Consider the following 24,469-nt stretch of genomic DNA (forward strand, 5'->3'; position numbering starts at 1 on the left):
GAGATACCAGATTCGCAAGGGTGAACTCAATTAATTAACGATTCCGATCACATGAACAATTTCGCTCCAGCAAGCTCGTATAAACCGCGACCATTGACGGGTCTGTGAATTTTGGTCTGGAAACAGGTGTATATATATCCAATCACGAGCCGGTACATCTGGGACAATAAAACTGGCAAGGAGGAACCACCAACCTGACAATGGAATATTGAAACAGTAAAGAGTCTAAAACCCCAGCTCGTCAACGTTCTGCATTATTTCAGTTACGTATCGACATCCATTCATACGCTGGGGTTGGTACCAAAGACAAAGAATGTACCGCCACTTAGCTTCATTGGGTAGGTCATCATTTAGTGTTCCAGATCTTTTTCGCGGTTATGCCTGGACAAGTCTCCGCTTAAGCCGAGATTGAAGCCTTGACAATCAGGCATCAACTCCTCAATCTCAGTTCCTCGACATTCCGTAGCCTGGGATTGCGAGTATGGAAAGTCAACCAAACATCTTACAAACCGAGAGCCAGGATTACAAGATCAACAAAAGTATACCCATTTTGGCCAACAAGACTCTGCGCATGAACAACAACTGTTTTTTGACTTGATACACGCTCTCTTGCATAATTCCGAATCGCCTCCGAACCTTAGTTGCCTTAATAAGCACAGGGGAGCAAGGTCTCAATTGAAACTCGCATCTCATCTCATATATCCGATGTCATCTTCACCCCCCGACACCGAAACTATCACTGCTAGTAACGCCCCTCTGGCTAAGAAAGCCTGCCATAGTTGTCGTCGGGCTCGACTACGCTGCGACAAGTCTATTCCTCATTGCACCAAATGCGTTTCTAGGGGGGTTGAGTGCTTAGGCTATGGCCGTCTGTTCCTATGGACCGGCTCAGTTGCCACGCGAGGGAAGCTAGCCGGACAAAGCTCCAGTGCTTCTGTGTGTCGTCTACCGAAGCAAGGTGAAGCAGAAGTCACGGAGATATCTCCCGATATGCAAACAGACTCTCTCGATACACCAACTTTCGAATCCGGTGCATGGAGTTTAGCGTCACCTCAAGAAAATCAACTCGTCCTTCAAGATAAATCGCAACCATGGTCTCCTCCTTCACCCCCATCACCAACCTCATCAGGCTCACCATGGACATTGGTTGATCCTTTGTTTCAAGATATGACGCATTCGCAACGGTGGTATTTGAATTATTGTATGACTTCACTTGAGACATCGGTCTTTTAGCATGCTAACCCTTAACTCAGTTTCAAATCGAGTCAGCCTGGATCTTGTCGGTGATGAACAAACCAAAAGCAACAGAAATCCATATCTTAACCTTTTACAACTCACAAATGAACATGCCTTCTTACAACAAATCATTATTGCAGTATCTGCGGCTCACATGTGTAATTTGTCAAGACCCTGGCTAGGTCCCGACTCATATACAAGAAAAGAGGCACCGAAGAAATTGCTTATGGACGCTCTCGTTGCCAAACAAAAAGGATTACAAATGATGCCCGAAGCACTTCGCAATATTGACACTATTGGAGCCGATGTGATCCTTGCTACTGTCTTGTTTCTTATTAACTCGGAGCTTATCGAATCGGGTTGGCAGAGTTGGCGGCCTCACCTTGAGGGTGCGAAGAAGCTTTTGAATATGATGGAGCCATATGCCAGCTTCGACACAACATTGCGAGACTATATAGTAGCAGACTGCTATGTGTAAGTGGAGAGTATTCGGATTTATGGTAGACTAGTGGCTGACTATTTCCATCATAGATATTGCACTCTGAGTTTATCCTTCAACCCGTCCACACCAGGCACGCAAGCGGCGTCTTTTGCTCCAAGTCAAGTGAACTCGACACTTTCCAGGACAAACAATTCATTCTTCTGTTGTCCTCCCGAGGTTCTCGATATTCTCCGGGAAACGGCACAGCTACTACATACTGAATCACAGGGGAGCGTCTCTGGCCAAGAAGCTCTGGTTGAATTCACCAACCTGCTAGATCGTGCACAACGTCTAGACGTGCTCCAATGGGCAAAGGACAGAGTGCCTGATTCAAACGAAGTAGCTCTCTGGAGCAGTTGCCGTACTGGTTCCGCGCACAGACTGGCAACGTGCCTCTACATCATCCAGTCATCCCCTGCGTTGCGCACCAGGATGCCGGATCAAGTTTGCAAAAGTCTCATCCAGGATCTTTACGAGACGCTCCTACCGTTGCCTGACGAGGATCCAAACTTCAAAGCCACAGGATGGCCCACCTTTATTTATGGAACGACGGCAACGACTCCGGAGTCCCGCGCCTGGGTCATGGATCGATTGAAGATGGTAGCAGCAATATGTCCTTGGGGATTTCTATATTCTGCGATCGATACACTGCAGATCTTATGGAAGAACCAAACTCAAGATGACGGGTATATGAACTGGGTGAAGAAGCTCAAAGATTTGAATGTGGACTTTTTGATGGTCTAAATTTGGTTGAGATGGGATCATGGGAAAACAGGACATTTTTGATACCACAGCGATATTTGACGAAGAATACGAAGTAAGATATAAGCTCACACATAACAAACTTCTGGAATTAAGATTCTTTCCAAAGACGTCAGGATCATGATACTTTCCTTCAGTACCAGTTCGTTGGGCTGCGATAATCCTGGCCCTTGACCTGGGGCTGGAAGGCTTTGACCATGCGACATTTTACATCCTTCTGTGCGCTAATTAAACGACACAATAATCGCATCATGAACACTTTTCTTACCTGCGGACAACAGTAGAGGAAATAACTTGGATTAAGGGGGTTCAAAGTTGAATGTGGTAATTCGATGGCGTTGATATTGCTGTACAGCCGTTTTTGGGTTTATTCTCGGATCGTGATGATTGGGTGACTAAGCTACCAGCTAACCCTGTCTGTCAATGGCAGCGCATCGAAACATTCCTCGCGACATCAACGCGGCGAAACAAGTCTCAATATCTCCCTCTTGCCTGTCAAAGTCTAAGCAACGATGCAGCATAACAGGATTTGCCTAGTCTAATAGCGGAGAGGCCGTTATCAACTGTTAAAATCGCCCCAAGGATCATTGATCGTCCAATGTCCATGCACGCGACCTTATCTCCCACAACGGAAGTGGTGTGCCGTCTTTCACACCTTCACCCGCAAGACCCGTCCACCATGACATCAACAGCTTAAACCCGTACAAACGTACCACAGTTTTAAGACGCTCTGCCTTTTGGGGGATCGCTCCGTTGTCCCCATTGCGGCCCGACAAGGGTTTCGTTCTCAAACCTGAGTGGGGGCTATTAGAGAAAAGGTCATCTAATATGGAGATCGCGGGCGTGGTTGGGTGATGGTAGTATAAGAGGGAAAACCCTTCCCCTCCCCCCTCCGCTACTGCTGTTACTCTGGTCTACAGACTCTTTAGCATATTGGACAATGTCTTGCTGACTCTCGATCGATATCCTACATACCCATACCTATCCTCCCTAACGCGAGTGAATGCGGCTCCGAGGAGCCGTTTGCCCTAGGACGATAAATACAAAACTCCACCTACATCCACCACTGCAAATCGACGCGGATGGCCGTCCCGTCTGCTCGCGATCTTGATGAAGTCCTTCCAGGCACACGCCGTCTATTTACAGACGAAAGGGCAAGCGTCGCCTCCAACGATACCGGTGTCGAAAAACACGGCGATGTCATTCTCGTTCCGTCTCCGACAAAGTCTCCCAACGATCCATTGAACTGGAGTCTTGCGCGCAAGATCTGGCACTCTTTTCTGGTGTGTTACATCGTCGCTTTGACTGCTGCTACCTCGAATGTCGCCGGCGCTGCCAGTACTGGCGTGAACGAGAAATATGGCATTAGCTACGATGTGTTCAACACCGGCGCGGGCGTACTCTTTGTCGCAATTGGATACTGGACGCTTCTGAGTTCACCTGCGACCCATCTCTACGGACGTCGTATTCTATACTTGGTAGGGACGGTATGGGGTCTTATTGGAAATATCTGGTTTGGTCATTTGACCAACACGGCCGACACGGTTTGGTCCCAGCTTTTCGTTGGGGCTTCTGAATCTGTCGCCGAGGCAGTTGTGCAGCTTTCTCTGCTAGATATCTGGTTCGAGCACCAGAATGGTACTTCGCTGGGTATGTATACCCTTGCGACAACAGTCGGTACCTATATTGGACCTCTGATTGGAGGCTATCTGGCTGAACATGTTGGCTGGCGCTGGATTGGTCACATGGGTGCTATCGCGTCGGGTTTTACTCTGCTTCTTTTCTACTTTGGTCTCGAGGAGACAGCCTTCGAGCGCAGTCGCTATATTGACCTTGAGCTCGTTGAGGAGCGCGACGCTGTCCGAGGCAATGTTGAAGGTGTCGCCGAGCCAATTCCTGCCCATCATGGCGACCACGTAATTACCAAGGACGCAACGGAGAAGGGTATCAATGCGCCTGTCGATGAGGAAGCAGACATTGCGCGCGATGCTTCTGCGCGACGACGCGAAGAGGTTGAACGCAACAGACTCTCTGATTCGTTCGCACGCAAGAAGTCGTACTGGCAGCGTATTGCCCTCATCACACCGGCGTCCAACTTGCGCGGATTGGGTTTGAAGCAATACGTCCACCGCCTGTGGCATACCATGCGTATCTTTTCCTTTCCCGCAGTTTGGTACGCTGGTCTGCAGTGGGGAATGCAGAACATCGCGCTGTCATTCTACCTTACTGTCGAGGAGGATTACTGGGTCAGAGAACCTTATAACTACAGCGACTCAGCTGTCGCTAACATGAACATTCCGACTCTGATTGGAAGTGTAATTGGCTGTTTCTACGGTGGATACTGCAGCGACAAGTTCATTCTCTGGATGGCGAAGCGCAATAAGGGTGTCATGGAGGCTGAGTACCGTCTCTACCTCATGGTTCTTTGCGTCATCATCTTTCCCTTGGGTATGTGGTTATTTGGTATCGGATCAGCTCAGCACTGGGACTGGCCCGTTCCTTACGTCGCCCTGGGCTTCATCGGCTTCGGGTACGGCTGCGCAGGTGATCTGAGCATCACTTACCTCGCCGATAGTTACCCGGACATGGTCCTAGAGGGCATGGTGGGCGTGGCTGTTATTAATAACTCCATCGCCACCATTTTCACCTTCGTGTGTAGCTACTGGCTTGATACTGGCTTGCAAAACACCTTTGTTGAGCTTGGTGTTCTGAGCTTTGTCGTTATCCTGACTTCTCTTCCCATGGCTGTCTGGGGTAAGGCATCGCGACGATGGACTTTAGAACGATATGCTAACTTTTTACGCATTCGTGATGGTATGGATATGTAGTTGAGGATAGGTATTATTGCTTGGCAAGAACCGCGAGGGCCTCCTCAAAGGCAGGTTGTCAAACTGACTCGGTGGAGGAGATTGATTGAGTCAATCATTCCCCCACTGCACAGTCAAGTCCCGGATGTTCCGCTTCACGGAACATCGTCTTTAAACTTCTCGTAATTTTACATAGCCTGGATAGGTAGTTCACCTATTCTTTTAGTATAGTAATTGATGCTTTCGCTACTGAACTAGCTTTTTGTGATACGTTTTCCACCTCCCACCCGACTTCCGCTGTCTCCGTAGAGGACAAGATCGAAAAAATGAAGCTATCGAGTCCTTTGACTTCCCGACGACCCTTCATGCAGCCACATTATGCACCTCACTCAATTGAAGTAACGTACCTGACAGCACGACCCTGTCAATGACTTTTCCTTTCCCTTTCAAGACCCTCTTTGACGGCTTTTCCTTATTTGACCTCTCAGCTCTGATTGACAAGACCCTGAATCCACTCATTGTTCCAAATCCGGAACCCGTGGACCAAGACTTTAAATAGCCTCCCTCTACTTTCCATAATTTAATAATGCCTCTACCCAAACCTGTCATGCGGTGTAACAAACATTGCCTGGTATTGTACCTGGACCGTTATACTATTCCCTTATTGGGTTTGTCCTCTGCCTTTTGGCATCTAGATCGTGCTGGTAACAGCTGATGCCCCTTTGACGGTTGGGTCAGTGGCGTTTAGATCTTGGCTAACTGTTGCGCTATTCGATAAAAAGCCTGCAAGGCTGAGAAGAAGAGGCGACAGACTCTTGGCTTTAGCTTAAACATACCAGACCGTTGGAGTTGAATATGGGTCTAGATGGGATATTGTTCAGGGGATGTGGTTTTGTAGAGCGGAGCTGAACTTCAACTGAGCTGGGATTGTCTATAAAGAGTTATTGGAGTCCCTTCAGCAGAGCGACCTGACATCCGTGAGCATTCTTCCAAGCTTAACTCTTTTCTTTACAACTCAAGCAATACCTTGATCATGAAGTTCACTCTCATCGCCGCTCTCATCGCCCCAGTCCTGGCTATCAACATTCCCAGAGAACTCCAAGAACGCACCGGCCAATGCGGTGATAATTGCGCTCGCGCCGTTGTCCCTGGCCACCGCGGCCCAGCAGTCATTGCCTCTTACAAGGCTGAGTGTGAAGCTTACCTCAAAGTGACCACCACTCCTGAGGCTAGGTAAGTACCTGGTACTCCAGCCGTTGTGGGCATTCATGCTAACTATCCTAGCACTGTCTATGTGACTAAGTCCATTCCTACTTATGCAAGTGCCTGTTCTGGAGAGCCGAGGTATCTCACTGCTTGTTCTTGCGCAGGAGCTTCAGCTGTCACTGTTGAGGCGGCTAGACCTACTGTTACGAAGACTGTTTATGTTTAGGTCCTTCACTGTAGTAGCCTCGGAACCAAGATAGAATCACCGAAGATAAATCTTTCAAATTTTCCCAAATCTGCTCTTCTTCTTCGCTCGGGATAATGTAATTTGAAGTTTCCCTTAACAAAGTTGCAAGTTTAAGGCATCATGACTCCGAGGCTTGCACAAGCAGGCTGGTGACAGAAGAATTATCATCCAAGACTCAAGGCTACAGAGATAAAATGACATCAGTGCCAGTCTAAACTCGTCCAAGATGACTAAAGCTTTTCGTCTCTTATGCTTACGAAGGTTAATTGTTCTGATACATTGCGGACAAGGTAGCTGGTGATGCTAACATGTGGGATCGGAAGTCATAGAAACATCTTGCTATGTAACGACAAGCTACTATATAACATAAAATACATAATCAGTTGTCGGCAATATATATAAATCCCCAAGACATTAGTTGAATAATGTCCCAGCTTGATCAATAGAAAAGAACAGTCCAGCAACACCTTTCACGCCTTGGCTTCATGGTAAATAAAGAAATGCAAGGGCACTTATATCCTTATCTATCGTCCTTTTATCGTTTGATTCCAAATTGAAGCTGCGGAGCTCCAGCTAGTGCATATACCATATGATTCTTCTGTAGCATCAGATCTTAATAGCTAGCCTGATAAGTAATACAAGCATAACCGCGTACGTAACCTAGCCTCATGTTAGCCTGTCTTGCGATCGTATAACTTCAAAGGGTCCAAGTGATTTCATACCAGTGAGACGACAAAGGGTGTACCCTCGGTATAGTAATTTGCCTTCATCAAAGGGAAACCGATAAGCCAACCAATATTCTCCACCACACCGATACCAGCAAAGAGACGTCCGGAGAATTTCTCCTCAAAATGAGAAGCAATGAACGACCGAAGAGAGATAGGCATGGCGTAGCCTAAAGTGGCAATGATGAACCCGACGATAGCGACCGCCAGGTTCGGCGCTACCAAGACTATCAGAGTCCCGACTGCACAGAGAGCTATCCAAGTTGAGGAAAGAATAAGGTCTCTCTTTGCGACTCGCCAGGTCTTGTCCAATCGCGAACTGGCCAAAGGGAGGACGATAAGGAGAAGGAAAAAGAGCACAACGGCTCGGATGTAAGTGAATATATCGGTCTGTGGAGTCTTAGTAGGTACGGTAGAGTTGCAATGAGCTTGAAACATACGTAAATCGCATTGTGGCCAAACGATAACCAAACCCAAACAATGGTGTAGCTAATAGATCCCCTGGCAAGATGGAAGCCAAAGAAACACGCAAAGCATATAATGAAGATGTTGAGTTTCGGAGCAAGGCTCCTCTCGCCACTTCGATTCGAAAGAATGGCTTCGCGAGCGCAATGATTACCAGTACTGAGCAGTGGCTCCGTTTCTTCCGGTATTTCGTCTTCCCCTACCTCATTCCCCATGCCTGGGTCATCATCATGTGTGATGTACAGTGTTGGTACCAGAGCCAGTGAATAGAAAACCAAAGCAAGCATGTATGAAACCCAGAGTTCGGGACTCATAGTTTCATTGTAGATTAGAGGCGCCACGAGTCCAGAAAGCCCAGAAAGTCCTTCCAGAAACGAAAAGGCAGTGGTTCTGACATCTAGTTAGTAGTTGTCTTTCAAATTTCAATCCAAGAGTCTTAGGCTGTACCTCTGTTCTGGTCTCACAGTATTGTTTACGGTAGCATAGACAAGACTGCTCGTGACCCAAGGGCCACCACCGGCAAGCAGAAAAACAGGTGAAACATAAAAGGACCACAGAGGGAAGACTCGTACAAGGCCTCTAACAATGTTAGTATGATACGTCGAAGGTGCACATCAAGCAAGGGAATACCAAATATCGTAATAGAGCCCCAGTACAAGACAGTGCTGGTGATGTTGAGTATGAAGGCCAGACGTCTTCTTCCCTTATCCACGAGGATTCCCATGGGAATCTGAGCCACGGTAGCTAGGACCTGTTAGAATGCGTACAAACAGCATGGACTTATCTTTCCCTAACCAGCAAGTGGTGACAAGAGCTGCATCAACCGGACTAAAGATAACCAATGCCTGGTTACCCTCTCATCTGCGCAGAACTCAGGTGAAGGCTCCCCGTGATATCCATCTTCTTCGTAGTAATATCGACACACTGAAGTCTCCAATAGCTTCGGCCATGGATAAGTAAGAAGCCTAGAACCAAGTCCTACCAAGAACAGAGCAAGAGTACTGAGCCAAAAGTTTAGAGGGTAGGGTTCGCGTTGGTGATAATTCGTTCCGGTCGTTCCGGCAGTGAACCAGCGATGTACTTGTTTGAGAGGCGTAGGCCATCGCTGGCTACGCTCTGTATTAGATAATGAAGGCATTGGTTACCTATGCAAAGGTGATTTCGAATACTGTATACACAATTGGATGATGACTCCGTTTAAGAAATTGAACGCCAAAGAGGGGTGGAGTTTGAAGCTGATGGCGTGGCTGGTCCTGTGACATGAAGTAAGCATGATACTATTCAGGTTGGCGGCTGGCGCTTAGCGCGGCTACTGAGACCACACGACATGGCACAAGATGGAAATATTGATTGGGGTGACAATGGTATTGATATTTATAATTATACTTGATAATTATATATCACCCAGACAAAGAGGAGCCAAACGACAGGCGAATCCGACCGCCAGCACCACGACCGCAGCCACCAGAGCCCACAGGGCCAGCCCAAAGATTACCACCAGTGCCCAGAGGCCAGGCTTCCCAAGATCACCTCCACCTCCACCCCATTCCCGTTTGCTTGTCTCCACCTCCATCTTCTCGAGACTCCACCCTTCCCCCGGGGACGGATGCTCCATCTCGGCGACGGCATCCATCGGCGACCAGAATGGGTTTCTAAAGTAGTCTGAGTGTTAGCCTAAGCTTTCATAAAGCAATCAAATCATTTCATCCCTTATGCTTTCAAGGGACTAAGGGACTGATAAACTTACGAATTGGTCTGGGTCGCCGTGGTTGCCGCCGCGGCGGTAGGGGGATCCGCAGGGGCCTGGGCGGAGGAGGGGGGAGGGGAGACGGTTGTGGTGTGGAGGGGTGGGAGGAAGAGGGAGAGGGAGGCTGGGAAGCCTGGTCTTGGGCGACTGGCTGGGGGGCTGGCCCAGGGACTGGGCGGCGGCTGTAGCCGCGGCGCGTGACGGTCGTCGTTGAATATAAACTAGACGTCTATGTTAGTACCCATAAGGCTCTCGGAGAGTATAAAGTGAGTGAAGACGTACAGTGGTGCCATTTTGGTTCATGAAGAAGAAGAAGAAAAAAGGGGAAAACGACGGACGAGGAAGCGATTAAGTATTCAGTTCAGTAACACAATGGGAAGGTGCACTGCTATGGTCTTGAAGCTTTTCGGGGAAGTCGATGACTGTCTACTTACTACCAGATAGGCAGGTTGATCTACTTTACTTTCTCCCAATCTTCTTCTTGACCGTCATGCTCCTTCTTCGGCCACGGCCACAGTCCTGGCAGGGGCTCATCATCGAGGATGAAGTTCATTCTGGAAGCATGTGGGCTGCGTACCTCGTACCAGTAGACAGAATTATCAAATCCGGTCGTAGCTTGAGCATGGGCTTTGCAAACTCCATCCGCGGAAAGATGTTCCAGTCGAAATCTCGAGGCAAGTTCAAAGGACGCAGTCTGCAACACCAGTCGGCCTGACCATTTGGGATGCACGAGAGTGTAGTGACGGTACCACATCCATTTCGTCTGATCTCTTGGGTGTTTTCTCCATCTAACATGGTTGTCTTGCACCTTGACATTATCTTGAGACACGTACAGTTCTTCCCGCATCAATCCAACGATGTCTGTTGTGATGATGTCAAGATCAGCGCACCAGTCTGAGTTCGGCTCACGTGGGGGTTTCCCTTTCCTCAAACGCTCGCAATAGGAGGCGAAGTAGAGTAGTACTTGCCAGGAAGTTGGAGAGCGACCTTCAATGCCGAATCTAGCCATAGATGGATCGACTGGGTACTGGCAGGAAGGAGCAGTGCCTGAAGGTAAACTCTTCTTAGAGACTGCGTGGCCGACATGGGGAAGGTACTGACCTTGCTGCTCTGACTCGGAGTCGAGTAAGAGATCATACGATGGTCCTGATGGCCACAGACATTTGCACAATGAATCGAAGAAGGAACCCATTGTCCAGATAAGGGAAATGCGTGTGTCAGTCGAAGCGGAAGGATATTATTTGTTGGCAATATGCGCTCCTTGAATGCCGATGAATTAGAAGAATGCGTGTGTTGATGAGAGTTGAAGGCTAATGTCTGCTTGGGAGTGGACGCTCTTGGTATTTATATGCCTGTCAAATCAAGACAAGCTTCGGGTAAGGTTCAATGGAGGCATGCTGACTACCTCTTCACCCCTTGGTTTCTACAAGGTCTTAAAGGTAAGCCTTTTGGTAAAGTTAAAATCCTAGCCGACAGGATGATTGCTTGGAGAACTTATCTGTATTATCACATGTACAGTAGCAAGACAGCGGCTCCAGGCTTCCAGTAAAGGCCAGGCCAATACATGGCAGAGGAGGGTTATTGCATTTGAGTTTATAATTGACAGGCTACGATTCTACCAAACGTCTTGATTACATTGTGCTACTCCAGATTAACTCCATCATAATCATCGCCTGTGTTTATTAACACGCACTCTTACACCCTCTTGTACTACTCAATCAGCATGAGCGCTTTGCCATGAATATAAACAAGCTTCCCAGGAAGAGAGATGCGCCAGCAAAGATTTGTGCACCCAGGTAATGGCCCCCGGCCTGCCTGATAATGATCCCAGCAATCGGTGGCCCAGTAAGAGTCGCGATGCTATTAGTCGTGAAGATCATGCCCATTCGGACACCCGTTTTACTAACGTCAGTCGTCAGATCCGACAAAGCTGGTGGGAACAGGCTCATAGATGCTCCAGCAACAATGCCATAGATGCTAGCCCAGGCGTACAGCCCTCCCAATGTGGACACACCGGGCCAAGAGAAGAGGCAGACTGCGGAGATGAGCGTCACGGGTACGAGGCATGTAATGCTTCCGAAATGGTGTGCGACGGCGTTGGGAAGTGAGCGGCCGATAATGCCCACGCCGTTGACGACGAGCAAAAGGTTCAAGGCGTCCGAGTATTCCAAGGGCTTGTCCAATTGCGAAACTGCAAAGGAAGCAAGGTAGTAGAACGGGAAAAAGGTTCCCCAGAAGGTCTAATCCAATTAGCAAGTGTTCGTCTTCCATGTTAGACGATGAACTTACAAAGAAGATACCAATGGCGAAGAACAGGTACCCTTTCTCTTTGAAGGACACAAAGTCAACCCAGGGACCCGACTTTCTTGGTGGTATCCTGGGCCTCAAGAGCAAATTCGCCAGGATCAATGTTACCAGCTGTACCAAGCCCATCGCCCTGACAGTCCATGCAATCCCAATCTTACCAAGAAGCTGTCTCGCCATTGAAGGAAATATTAATCCACCTGTGGCACTTCCGGTGGCGGTGATACCAAACGCAAGGGCTCGACGTCTCTTAAAATATGTCGAAACGACAGCAAGACTAGGGGTAAACATAAGACCATTGCCAAGTCCAGTGCATAGGCCTTGCGCGAGGAGGAGTTGCCAGAAGGTCGTGCTGAGTGAAGTCATGAAGACACCCAAGAGGGTCAGGAACGTGCCCGCGGCAAAGGTAGCACGAAAGTATCCGGCGTCAGTCAAGCGGCCGGCGAATGTGCCGATAAAGAATAGGGCGGAGATCTGGACTGAGCCAATCCAGGAGATCTGGCTTGCAGGATTGGGGAGATGGGTGGTGTAGTAGGTCTGGAAGACGCCAAACGAACTGTTGTATCCCCTATTTTTCCGTCAGTATTGCGAATTCCGACAAGAGGATGTTCAGGATGGTTCATACCATGAGTTCAACATCATAATATGTCCGGCAATTGCTAATAAGGTCAGTATCGGAATTGGCTTAATCTGGGAGTAAAAAGCACTTACCGGACGCCCATGCCCAAAATCCGCCATCTGGAGGGGGTCCAGGGTCTTTGTCTGCGGCCGAAGTTCGACTCAATACGCGGTCCAAAGTCGAGCGACCATCTTGTAATTGCTTCTCTTTCCCTGTCTCTACTCGAGAGATGCCGTCGTCTCTCTCAATCCTCATGTCAGAGTCATCATAGTCACTCTCCATGACCAATCGGCTTGGCTCTTCGTCTGAGCTACTCGCATTGTCTCCCATATCAACCTCTTTGCTGGAAGTCTTGGGTTCTTCAACCTTTGTTGGCGAATGGCTTGGGTAGGCCATTGTCTTTTGGTCTGGTAGTATGCTGGGATAGATGACTGGAAAGAAGTCTTATATGAAGTCAATGGATAATGATCGAGCCTCAACCGAACATGGCCACTAAATCCTCCGTCAAGAATTGTCCGAAAGCAATAACCTCGGCCATCTTATTAAAAGACAAGAAATTTCTTTTTAGATGGGACTGATTGTTGGGAAGCCGCTAACGTTAGCGATAGCGGAGCAATTTGTGGTTTTCCTTTGGCGGTCTACTGGAATTGTCCTAAGGATTAGGGTGCTAGAATAAGGCAGCCTAAATGCTGGTCTAAAATAACTAAACTATTTCGTCTCTTAGGCTCCTGGCGGTGCGGAGCATTTCATGTCGTCGGAACATTCCATCCTTCACCAAGACCAACAATTCATCCGAAGTCTACCTCATCATCAACAATTGCCTTTGCTACGATGCTCTCGCCAACAACTCCCAACAAAGGCTCCTGTGCTGATCGTTCTAGAGCCTCGTGCGAACCTTGTAGTAAGTAGCTACACTCTGCCTTTACCTTGTACTCGACTCAAAGATGCTCTGTACTTCCCAGGGACGAGAAAGGTCCGTTGCTCGGGTGAAATTCCAGTTTGCTCAAAGTGTGTCGCTACAAAGCGGAAATGCGTCTATTCAATCCAGAAACGTGCCGGGAGACCAAGGACTCGTCGTCAAAACACCAGCGTCACAAGTCGTGAAGAGTCTAGCCCGATGCATTTGGAAGAGCCCCAGCTGTCATCAGCAGTATCGCCCGCGCGAACAACAGCTACAACCCATGTTATCGAGGAAAATGAATGCAGTCGCCATGAGGGTCTTGGTGCTTCTATACCGCCATACGTGGTGGATTACGAGAGCAATATGCCGTGAGTTCCGCGTACTAAGAAAATCACTTATACTGATCCATCCACAGGGCACATACCCACAGTGATATCCTTACCCAAACGGACATCAACGACTCGTGCGCATGCCTCTCGATTCTCTACTTACTTCTCAATAGACTCGGAGTTCGTACAGAGCTCAAGGTACCAGATGATCTAGCTCTTCTTCGGAATACATTCGAGCGTGCAGCGGATGTCCTAGACTGCCAGAAATGCCCACTGCGCTACTCGTCAGTCCTTCAAAACGCGGGCATATTGGGTATTTTATGCGTCTGTATCGCCGAGTCCTATGTCAGGTTTATTAAGTCAATTGATGCCAAAACCATAGAAGCGAATGATAAGGAAGAGAGATTAAGAGTGGTTCTTGATACCCACTCGCATACTGCCAATGGGTCCCTCTCCGTGCCGATCGAAGTTCCACCGGAGCAGTGGAAGCTTTTGATGTACAGTGCAGTCAAGTCAGAGATCTTTGGGATGCGGGAGCATCGAGATAACTCCTTCATCTCGTTTATCGAGCGACTGGAAGATCGACAGACGAGATGGCATACGCTTCCAATGGCGCCAGATTGCCCACCCACGTATCAATCAGCCTGTTCATCTACAGATGAGCTACCGCTCTGCTTGACCATCACTAAAGCGGCAAGAAAGGTTCTTGAACCTCTTTCATCTACACTAGATGAGTAGAAATAATTTAGCCATCGGGTATCGGAAGAATAGGCCGCCGAGAGCATAAGAGACGAAATTATCTCGTCGCCTTATATCAGATTAGGCTATCTCTTAGGTTACTTTATTTTAGTAGCCTAAGACTTAGAAGACTATCCTTCTTGCACCCATCTGGAGGTAGCTTCAAACTCGTTCAATTTAGCCGATGCGACTATCTCTTCGAGGAGGAAATTGCTATGGTTCACTATCGACCCAAAATCTCATCCTTGCGCTTCTGTAGCAGGGAGTAGTATTCTTGGATAGGGGTGCTCTTTGTCGGGACTCTGTCACCTTCAAAGTTACCCTTTCCATGCCCGTTGAAATGAACCTTCCAAGCTATCACAATGTTAGCATATTCTCTCAGTCGAGAGGTCAAAAGACTTACTGCTAGCATCGAATCCAAGGTACGACCAACTGTCGTTGAGATAAGCCTTCTCAGTACCAACACGGATGGTCTTGACTGTTCCCATTTGGCCAGGCGCGGGTCGAAGTTCCTTGAGATCAGCAACAAGCTTGATAAGACCGGTAACAAAGGCAAGGGCGAGGTCCTTGGCAAGGCACTCGTGTTGACCATAGCTGAAAGCTGAAACATCTTGGGCCTTGCGCTGAGCGTTGAACTTGTCTGCGTCCGGAATTTCCTTGGCGTTGCGTCCAGCCTCGCCCTGTTGAATTGTTAGACATATGTTGAGGGGCGAGTCGTTTGGTATGACTTACAAGCATAAGAACGACTGCTGTGCCGGGAGTGATGGATTGACCATCGACTTCACCCGATCCCTTGGACACGCGAACGTTGCGCTGAGAGCTGGTCATGCGTTGAGCTTCAGCGACATAGGCGTGAAGTGTTGCTTCATCGCCCTTCTGCGCAATAGCTTGGACTTCGGCCCAAATGGACTGGTTCTCGGGACGCAGGAAGAATGACAAAACTTCGTAGAACTATGCCATCATCAGTACATTGCAACACACTTAGACACACAAACTTACAGTTGTAACAGGAACACCAATACCACCAAATGCGGTGAGCCAGAGGTTGTCGGTGACATGGTCAATCGAATTGCCCTGTGCAAGAAGCTCCTCGACAAGTTTGAGACCACAGGAGCGTAGCGAATCCTTCTTGAGGTACGACCTGGCACCGATTCTGTTAGAAACGGCAGAAATCAGGCCAATACCCCGAGGACGTCCAACATCGACCTCAGCAACAAGCTTCTTGGTCGACTCGTATATCTTCTTGACACCCTCCTGTGCACGACGTCGGCGGTTCCATGCCTGGGCGGGATCATTGTTGTTGACGCCCCAAATTCGGATGTCAAGAAGGCTGCGGTACAATTCAGCAGCACCGAGCTCTCCGTCGGGGTTCTCATCGGTGCGCATGTCAAAGTAGAACATGTCTGACAGAAGCTGTGCGTTGAGAGGAACTGCCACATCGCGGATGATGTCGATCTGGTCTAGACCCTTCTTGAAAGTGAAGGTCTCCTTCTTGATGAGTTTGGCACCCTCACGCTCAATGAATGTGTGGACAGCATCATGGAGATTGGGGACCTTCTTCATTGCCTTTTGCCAGTCGGCTCGGTGTTGGTAGTTCTTCTGCTCATCTCCAGCAAGCATGAAGAAACCATAGTCCTTCTTGCCTGGGAACAGATCGTTCAAAGGCTTGAGCCAGGGCACCACGTATTGCTGGGTATTACTGAGTACCTTCTTGATGGTTTCACTGGACATCGTCACAGCAACCTTGGCCGGTGGCTTGGGATCAGCCGTTGTAAACTGGTCAAAGGTGCCAATCTCCTTGGCGATCTTCTCGTTGGCGCTCTTGGTGTACATGGGCTGCATGACAGCAACTGAGTTGTATGGGAACCAGTTGGGAACACCACGCTGGATGAGCTTGTACAGCATCGAGCCACCGAGTGTCTTGTAGTCCTGCTGGACCTCATTGTAACCCCATGCCGTGAGGTTGGACACCGTGTAATCAATGGTGTTGAATCTGTCTGATCGCACAAGCGTGATGGCGTCAGAAAGAACAGCCCGACCAACAGAGTAGGTTGGCATAATACCAGATCCAGGGTTGCGCTGGGGTTTGATGTCCTCAATCATGAGACCAGGATAGAGCTCAACCATGTCAGGATCAGTGTACAGCTTCTCGAGAATGTTTGCAATCTCGGGATCTGAGTTGATGTCGCTGAACTGGTTATATCGCTTGAGTCCGAAGAATTCACGGAACTCGTTGAGAGAAGCACATTGCCATTTTCGGCCCTGGATAATACCAAGGACTTCGACGACCTTGAGGGCCTTGGGAACCATGCGAGCACCGAAGCAGCCGGCAGGGTCTTCCATAGCTGTCTTGAGGATACGAACAAGGTCTTCATCCTTGAACGTGCCATCAGCCTGACGCTCGAGTCCGTCAAAGGTTCGGACACTGGGATCCTTGGGAGTGTTGGCTTCAAAAGTCAGAAGAGCCTGTCCAAGTTCGGTCCAGCTGACATCCTGAAGATCTTCGGCCTTGCGACCAGGGAAGAGCTTAAGGAAGAAGTCGTTAATCCAACGTTCATCCCTTTGGGAGATACATGAGTGGAAGCGGTAGAGGAGGTTGAACTCGACGCTGACTTGGTTTCCAACACCACGAGGGACACCGTCGCCATCAAATTGCTTATCAATAGCAACACGAGGGTCCAGAGTCCAGTCACTGGCGGAGTGATGTGTGTTGGTGATGGCTCGAAGGTAGTCATGAAGACAGATGTTGATGTACAAGCCACCTGTGATGAGACGAGCCACGTTGAAGAGGTCATGGTCCTGCTTGGCAATTGCCTTCGCCTTGTCTTCTTCAGAGGCATTGGGGGGTGTTGATAGCGAGAAACGTCCGTTCTCGTTGATCTTGAGCAGGATGTCGGCAACATAGTTGTGGAAACGACTGTAGAGAACAAGCATCACATTTACACCAGCAGGCTGGCCCAGGAGACGCTTCTCATGGAAGGTATCAGGCTTGAGCTTACCCTCTTTCATGGTACGGATCTCAAGCTGATCCTTGAGAGATGAACCGTACAAGGGTGCAAGATCAAGGTATGACGATGTGTCAGACTTGTTCATGTCTGTGCGGTTTGTGCGGAAGATGTCATGGATAATAATGGCAGCGTGGTAGAACAGCATGGAGGAGATACCAGCTGGGTTCTCCTTGAAGTCGCCTTCACCACGAGCCATGAGAAGATCAAAGAGTAGACCAGGGTCGGGCTTGACACCATGGAGACGCTTCTCAGATCTGACTGACTTGGCATAAGGAGTACCAGCTCTGCCCAAGTTCGGCTCAAGAATATTGTTAAAGCTTCCATCAGGCATACGGTACTGGTGCAGACCGTCGGGTGCTTGAGGGACTTGTTCTCGGAGGGTAACATTGGTGCCTGGCACCTTGAACTCAATGGTATCGTATACCTTGCAGTGATCCTTATGCTCTGGCTTGTCCGAGTTGGCGACCTCATACTTGACGTCGCCACCGACGTAGCTCAGTGGGGGATGTTGGAGGTTGTTCCAGAGAGTGTCAATGAGCTTGTTTGTCAGAGCGGTGCGAGCCTTGGAAGAACGAGGCAGGGCGGTGAGAATGCCAATAAGCATCTCAGTTGTTCTGGAGTTGTTAGTGACATGGCAATTGACTCGAGTTCAAAATGACTTACCCCTTCTTGTCATCAAGAGGCTGACCCTTCTGGAGAAGCTGTTTGACAAGAGCCAGGAGATCAGCGGGGCTAGCTTGGCTCCGGACACCAGAATAGTCCTTGATTAGGTCCGCAACGAGCTTCTCAGGGTTGTCGAGAAGACCCGAAGGGTCCTCCTTGGAGGTGTCCTTGTAGGATTCTCCAGCCTGAAACTTTTCATTGAACGACATGATGAAGAACCAAGACCACACTGGCTTGGGAGATAGAAGAGTGAAGGAGATGAAGAATGGGTTCCTACCCTCCTACTAACAATCCATCCTCCCGGCTTTTATAGAAGATTTGCTTAGCCAGTCTCTCTCACGAGCAGCAACTACGCCATGTACAGACAGACTCGAGTCCCCTCATTGAGGCCTTGAAGTCAGTGGCGTATGTTGATCAAGGGCCATCTGTGCAACGGAACCTGGTATGCGTGTACTTTGCTCGGCCAATACAATCTCTCATCCAGGAGAGTTGACAGCTGAGCCGCGGCGAGAACGAAAACAAGGAGCAAGAACTCAGGCACAACTTTCGACGTGATTCGTCCACGAGCTATCTCGGCGGGATGGAGCTACAAGAAGAGGGGTCGAGAACATGATGTCTTACACGATGTTGCTCGTAGTACCTCGAGATGGATGCGAGATCTATCCAGCGGAGCAACCCGAGGGTTCTTACTTTGGCGGTGACGACGACGATTGCATGTGAGATAAGCACTTAAGTGTCGGCTTTGCAGATGGGGGCTCAGCTTTGCAGATACTGTCTGAACTTGGTAACTCGCTCAGTCGCGTATGAGAACTTTTGAAGATTTTGGTATGCGTATTGGCTCGGCGATGTCCAGTATCGACTCAAGTGGAGTCTTGTTCTGATCGGAATGAAGACCCAAGTCAACCCTACGCGCATCACATCACATTCCGATCTTAGTGTGCAGATTGAGTTCCTTGTATCAACAACTCTAGCGACATTTAGCAACTGGCCAATGCAGACGGTCCGTTCCGGTCAACAAGCGCGGGGCCTTTAAATACCGATGTCACTCAATTGGTCAGTCCCATATGCCGATGCCAGGCATTGTCTCATATATTGCTTACTGGCGTCTTTTAGCAAAGGGACCCCTCTTCTGTGCCGTGCAACACCAACCGTCGATCATATCATAGCGCATTATATCACTGGCCTTCAGGAGACACGGCCCGTCACGGCAAATAGCAGTTGCCGGTCCTTGTCTTAGCAACCCATCCTGCTGTGTACGGAGCTGAAATTGAATTGAGGGGTTGTGAGACCTACAGTTCATGCCCAGATTGTGATTTGTTATTGAGCTTAGGCGATTGGCCACGGAACAATATTACATGTGCTATGCCTGCCGTCGAGAAGATATTCTCGAGTTGTAGAAAAGCAAAGTGAATACCGGTGAGTTTAGATGGGTCAGACCTGCAGGCCAACGTCAGACAGCTATTCTTTACTGACTACTTGACGGCTAAACCAGTTCTCGAGAAATAGCTACAAAACGGAGAGCCAGAGCCAAGAAACGAGGCCCTCAATTTCAAAGCCTCTGGGCCGTAGCTAACCACGAACATTCTCGATGAACCAAAACATCAGGGTCCAAGAATATCAACTGCTGAAGACGCTGTGTTACCGTCACCGACCTTTTACAGACCCATCGGATGCATGCATGTCCCCTCCCCGCTTCTGACAAGACCAGCAAGCAATTGAGTTACAATGCGGCTCGATGCAAGTCTGGAATTGTGGCTTGCTGAAACACAAACTGCAACTGCTCGTAACAGGACACGACCCAGGTCTCACAGACATTCTCAGCCGTCCAGAGAGTGAGGAATTGAGAGGGAGAGTTCAACTTGCTGATCTTCTTCTTCTCTCAGTCACCTTCGACCATGAAAAGAGCAATGTTTATCGACGTGTGGCTTGCTGAGACATGCGTGGTTGGGTTGACAAATCAATATTCTCCGATTTAGTCGCCCTACATAACTACATTGTCTTGAGCGGCTGGGCCGACCATGAGTCTGAGGAAATGAGACCTTGAACAGGTCAACAAGAGGGGTTCCTTTGTATTCACCTGTATACTTTGTCGTTTCCACGTCATCAGTACATACTGAGGCTACACCAAATTCACATGCCGCAACTCACGGTGAAGCCACCACTCAGCAAGGGGGGGGGGACATAGATTGGCAAAAAGCAACGATAATTGGTACTTTGGATAAGACTGTGATCTGGTAGAGGGGGTTGACTATCTTCCGCATAAAGAAAGCTGTTCTGGTCCCCCAAACATAGGTTTTGTCGTTTCTTCGCCTCTCCATTCATATCCTTCTTCCGATATTCACAATGCCTCACGCTGAGACGTTTGACTCTTCGGAGCCTAAGAAGCTCATTCTGTGTTTCGATGGCACGGGAAACACCTTCAGTGGTTCCAATGCGGATACCAACGTAGTCAAGATTCTGCGGAAGTTGGATCGCAACAATCCAAACCAGTTCCACTACTATCAAAGTGAGCTACTGGGCCCTTAAGTACACCATATTACTTGCTAACATTTTTCAGCCGGTATTGGTACCTACGACATCAATGAAAAGTCTGTGAACAAGACTTTTGTGGGTGAAATTGGTAGTAGTATTTCAAAAACCATTGACCAGGGGTTCGGAACTACGTTTGATGCCCATGTCATGGCTGGCTACCGCTTTCTCATGCGATACTATGAGCCTGTAGGTTTCATTTCCCTCTCATTTGTTAATTCAGTTATACTAAAAATTCCAAGGGAGCAAAGATCTATGTCTTTGGTTTCAGCCGAGGTGCCTACACTGCGAAGTTCCTCGCCAGAATGGTCAACAAAGTTGGCCTTCTCTGCAAGGGTAACGAGGAAATGGTTCCTTTTGCATTCCGTCTCTACCAACGTCACTTGCAAGGAGAGATCCATGACAGTGAAGTAGCCCAATGTTCTCATAGTCACAAGCATGATGGCGAAGGTGCTCAGTCTCACGCCGATGAGATTCGATTGCCGGGCCAGGCTCCCGCTGATGTCAGTGACGAGACCAGGGACGCTTCCAATGAGATTGAAGCATTTAGCCAGACGTTCTGTCGCAAAGAGACGAACGACCATGACGAGGAGGAGAATATCAAGGTATTCTTCCTCGGAATCTGGGACTGCGTCGCTTCAGTCGCTGTTCTGGAGCGTAAGGCTCGTATGCCTGTCCCTGTGACTGGCACAGCACACCATGTTCGTCACGCGGTGGCTGTTGATGAGCGTCGTGTCAAGTTCAAGCCCGCTCTTCTTGCGCAGGATATCAGAGCTGCCATCCATAGCCATAAGTCAGCCGCGGAGGAAGACATCAAGGAAGTCTGGTTCCCTGGTAACCACGGCGATGTCGGCGGTGGCTGGCCCGTCTTGGTAGAAGAAGAGTCTGATACCAAGACTAAGCAGCCGTTACTCTGCTCCTCGGAACAGAACCTTGTTGAGGAAAATGGCTCTGATCAGCCCAAGCCTGAAGTCAAGAAGATGTCTCTCTGGGGCCGCTTCAAGAACGCTATCAAGACTTGGAAGGCCGATAAGGCCAGCACAGATCTCAACAATGACTGGCTGCAGATGAGTGACATTCCTTTGGAATGGATGATTCGCGAGGTCAAGAAGTGCGGAGAGAAGGACGCGGGTGCTCAAGTTCATTGGTGCCACAGCCTTGAACCCTTTGAGAAGATGATGAAGGATCCCCAGAGGCGTATGGAGGCGACCCACGGGTTCATGCATGACACTCTTGCTTTTGGATACGGAACTGCTTTCTTCAAGGTCCTCATGTGGAAGTTTATGGGTAAGTACTTCTTCGTTTTGCACGCATCACTCATTTTACTCAATGGTACATGACAATCGCTAACATCCATGGACAGAATGGCTCCCTTTTCTCACTCGCTGGGAATTGGACGACGCGACAAAGGAAAACGTCAAGCTTCTCGGCTGGAAACCAGTCACTTTTCCCCCGAACATGGGTTCATACCGTGACATTCCCCGCGGCGCAGTGTTACATCGGTCATTGCTTGACCGACTGCAGTCATTCCCCAATTACGAGCCCGGAAACAACCATGGTGACAGTTCAAACGATTGCTTCAAGGGCCGTAACAAAGCCCTGGTGTACGCTGAGAAGGATACTGAGAACCTAACTCCCGAGATGGCTCAGCGATTGAAGGAGTCGCATTTCAGGATTCACACAGAAAAAGGGCAATTGGTCTGGGAAGAGGATGAGAGGCATCAAACGTACGACTTCAACCCTCACTTCAAGGGTGCTGATAACCGAGGACATGCTCATTAAACAGCAGCCAGCCATGGAGATCAAATAAACTGGGTAAGATAAGGAAGATATGGGTACGGTAAGACAGACGGATCATACAAATTCTCAGATGGGAAGGAAGCTAAAAAGAGCTTGAGAGCCTAGAGTGGCCCAGAGAGGTTAGAGAGGCCAAGATTGGTAGTTGGATAACTTTTCTGTAGATCTTTTGGCGGGTATTTACCAAATTCCAGGGCATATGATAAGCAGACGATGCTGAAGATTCCCAAATCAGGCAACTCCCCCGTTGACGTGGATAGTTAGCCTAGAGAGCCCCCCGTGACCCATCAGCTGAGCACGCTGAAGTGCTAGGTCAGATTAGTGAAATTAGCGACTCCGCTGTAGCGTTTAATACTGTCCAGGCTCGCTATCGGAACCTTCGAGCCCGAACCCAAGGAATTTCCACTTTCATTGCGGGCCAACATACAAAAAACCTGGGGCGCTCCCAGGGGATCCCAGCATGAAACGGGTCTCGTCTCTTGTTTCTCGTCTCTGTTTTGGGTCAGTGACGAAAGTTGTGAAGTGAGTCGCAGATCTTATACGAGCCTTTGCGCTGCCTTGGAGAGAAAGAAGTCGATCGTTGAAAAAGACGTACGAGTCCTGGTTTTGGGAACAATCTTTCGTTATTCTCCTCCCTTTCTTCCATTGATTTCACGAAACTTCACAATGCAGCAAAAATCTTCGTTGCTTTTTCTTCTCGCCACTGCCGCCGCTGCAGACGCTCACTCAATTGGCATCCGAGCTTCCGAATGCAAAGACGTCCACGTCTTCCTCGCAAAGGGAAACAATGAGCCCTACCCAGGTCGACAAGGCAAATTGGCCGAAGCCATTTGCGATGGATACAAGAGCTGCGATTACGAGGATATTCTCTTCAACAACCCCCTAGAAGCCCCCTTCTGCGACTCGGTTACCGAGGGTGTCGTCAACGGCAAGAAGCAGATCACCGCCTACAACAAGAGATGTCCAAAGTCCAAACTGGTCGTCAGCGGATACTCTCAGGGCGGGCAGGTTGTAGGCGACATTCTCGGTGGTGGAGGAGGTGTTTTCTTCGAGGATTGTGTCGAGGACAAGATTGCGGGCTTGAGCTCCAAGTCAGAACCTGGTAGCAGCAGTAAGTCAAGAAAGCCGTTCCCTATCCAATGCGTTTTCCACTACTACCACCACCACCACCGTTTTGATCTGTGACGTGACTGACGAAATCCTGTTTCTAGTCGTCGCAGCTATGATATTCGGCGATACTCGACACACAGCGGGACAACCGTACAATGTCCTCACAGGCGCCGACAGTAACGGTCTCTTTCCCCGCCCCGCCGATCAGCTTGCCAACTTGGCGAGCTACGGTGATGTCTTGCAGGCGTATTGCGTCAAGACAGATCCTATTTGCGCACAGGGCAAGGACGTAAAGACACATCTCAACTACTTCGACGTTTTCACGGACGAAGTTGCCGATTGGGTCAAGGAACGCGTCAAGAAGGCTGGTGGTGCTGCTGAGGGAACCGCTGAGTCTAGCTCAACAGCCGTGGCTAGCACCACCAAGGCCAAGGTTTCCACGACACAAGAGACAACGATCACAACAACAATGGCATCCGAGACTGAGGCGACAACGATGGTTGTTTCCAAGACCATCGTGTCGGAAGCTGAGGATACTGCTTCCACTGCCACAGGTCTACCCAGCGAAGTGGTGACGTCGTTGGTCGAAGCTGCATCCTCAGCTGGCCAAGCGGCAGCAGCAGGGGCGTCGTCCACATCAACGGACAACGCCGCCGCTCCAACAGGAGCTCCCGTCGTGGGAATAATGATTGGCGTCGCCGCTCTTTTGGCGATCTAGAGAGTGAGATTTATAATATTTAATGACGTTTAGCATTTACACGTGAGACGCACATAGACAGCATTTAGACAAAGAGG

The 24,469-nt window shown here is 49.1% G+C and overlaps 8 protein-coding genes across 8 annotated transcripts; 5 read left to right on the top strand and 3 right to left on the bottom strand.

Annotated features, from left to right (window-relative positions):
• Positions 1 to 1,501: 1,501 nt before the first annotated feature.
• On the top strand, positions 1,502 to 2,461 carry FIESC28_10689 (uncharacterized protein; the record flags this gene model as incomplete). Its single annotated transcript, XM_031164820.1, has 2 exons — positions 1,502 to 1,710; positions 1,768 to 2,461. The coding sequence occupies 2 exons, from the start codon at positions 1,502 to 1,504 to the stop codon at positions 2,459 to 2,461; spliced, it is 903 nt and encodes a 300-aa protein (XP_031011112.1).
• Positions 2,462 to 3,561: 1,100 nt separating this feature from the next.
• FIESC28_10690 (uncharacterized protein) lies at positions 3,562 to 5,307 on the top strand (the record flags this gene model as incomplete). The annotated part of the gene is made up of 1 exon (XM_031164821.1): positions 3,562 to 5,307. One exon carries the CDS (start codon positions 3,562 to 3,564, stop codon positions 5,305 to 5,307), a length of 1,746 nt encoding a protein of 581 aa, XP_031011113.1.
• A 1,012-nt stretch (positions 5,308 to 6,319) lies between these two features.
• On the top strand, positions 6,320 to 6,718 carry FIESC28_10691 (uncharacterized protein; the record flags this gene model as incomplete). The annotated part of the gene is made up of 2 exons (XM_031164822.1): positions 6,320 to 6,519; positions 6,571 to 6,718. 2 exons carry the CDS (start codon positions 6,320 to 6,322, stop codon positions 6,716 to 6,718), a joined length of 348 nt encoding a protein of 115 aa, XP_031011114.1.
• Positions 6,719 to 7,274: 556 nt separating this feature from the next.
• Positions 7,275 to 10,868, bottom strand: FIESC28_10692 (uncharacterized protein; the record flags this gene model as incomplete). The annotated part of the gene is made up of 9 exons (XM_031164823.1): positions 7,275 to 7,337; positions 7,388 to 7,399; positions 7,462 to 7,854; positions 7,905 to 8,319; positions 8,377 to 8,506; positions 8,560 to 8,680; positions 9,425 to 9,581; positions 9,677 to 9,897; positions 10,140 to 10,868. The coding sequence occupies 9 exons, from the start codon at positions 10,866 to 10,868 to the stop codon at positions 7,275 to 7,277; spliced, it is 2,241 nt and encodes a 746-aa protein (XP_031011115.1).
• A 526-nt stretch (positions 10,869 to 11,394) lies between these two features.
• On the bottom strand, positions 11,395 to 12,995 carry FIESC28_10693 (uncharacterized protein; the record flags this gene model as incomplete). The annotated part of the gene is made up of 4 exons (XM_031164824.1): positions 11,395 to 11,916; positions 11,966 to 12,548; positions 12,606 to 12,639; positions 12,692 to 12,995. The coding sequence occupies 4 exons, from the start codon at positions 12,993 to 12,995 to the stop codon at positions 11,395 to 11,397; spliced, it is 1,443 nt and encodes a 480-aa protein (XP_031011116.1).
• A 1,795-nt stretch (positions 12,996 to 14,790) lies between these two features.
• FIESC28_10694 (uncharacterized protein) lies at positions 14,791 to 18,447 on the bottom strand (the record flags this gene model as incomplete). The annotated part of the gene is made up of 5 exons (XM_031164825.1): positions 14,791 to 14,921; positions 14,971 to 15,247; positions 15,300 to 15,518; positions 15,567 to 18,189; positions 18,239 to 18,447. The coding sequence occupies 5 exons, from the start codon at positions 18,445 to 18,447 to the stop codon at positions 14,791 to 14,793; spliced, it is 3,459 nt and encodes a 1,152-aa protein (XP_031011117.1).
• Positions 18,448 to 20,581: 2,134 nt separating this feature from the next.
• Positions 20,582 to 22,549, top strand: FIESC28_10695 (uncharacterized protein; the record flags this gene model as incomplete). Its single annotated transcript, XM_031164826.1, has 4 exons — positions 20,582 to 20,744; positions 20,796 to 20,956; positions 21,010 to 22,054; positions 22,131 to 22,549. 4 exons carry the CDS (start codon positions 20,582 to 20,584, stop codon positions 22,547 to 22,549), a joined length of 1,788 nt encoding a protein of 595 aa, XP_031011118.1.
• Positions 22,550 to 23,230: 681 nt separating this feature from the next.
• Positions 23,231 to 24,392, top strand: FIESC28_10696 (uncharacterized protein; the record flags this gene model as incomplete). Its single annotated transcript, XM_031164827.1, has 2 exons — positions 23,231 to 23,675; positions 23,776 to 24,392. 2 exons carry the CDS (start codon positions 23,231 to 23,233, stop codon positions 24,390 to 24,392), a joined length of 1,062 nt encoding a protein of 353 aa, XP_031011119.1.
• Positions 24,393 to 24,469: the final 77 nt, after the last annotated feature.

The sequence above is a fragment of the Fusarium coffeatum genome, assembly GCF_003316985.1.
Source record: "Fusarium coffeatum strain FIESC_28 chromosome Unknown BRIP53273_contig_328, whole genome shotgun sequence".
NCBI lineage: Eukaryota > Fungi > Ascomycota > Sordariomycetes > Hypocreales > Nectriaceae > Fusarium > Fusarium coffeatum.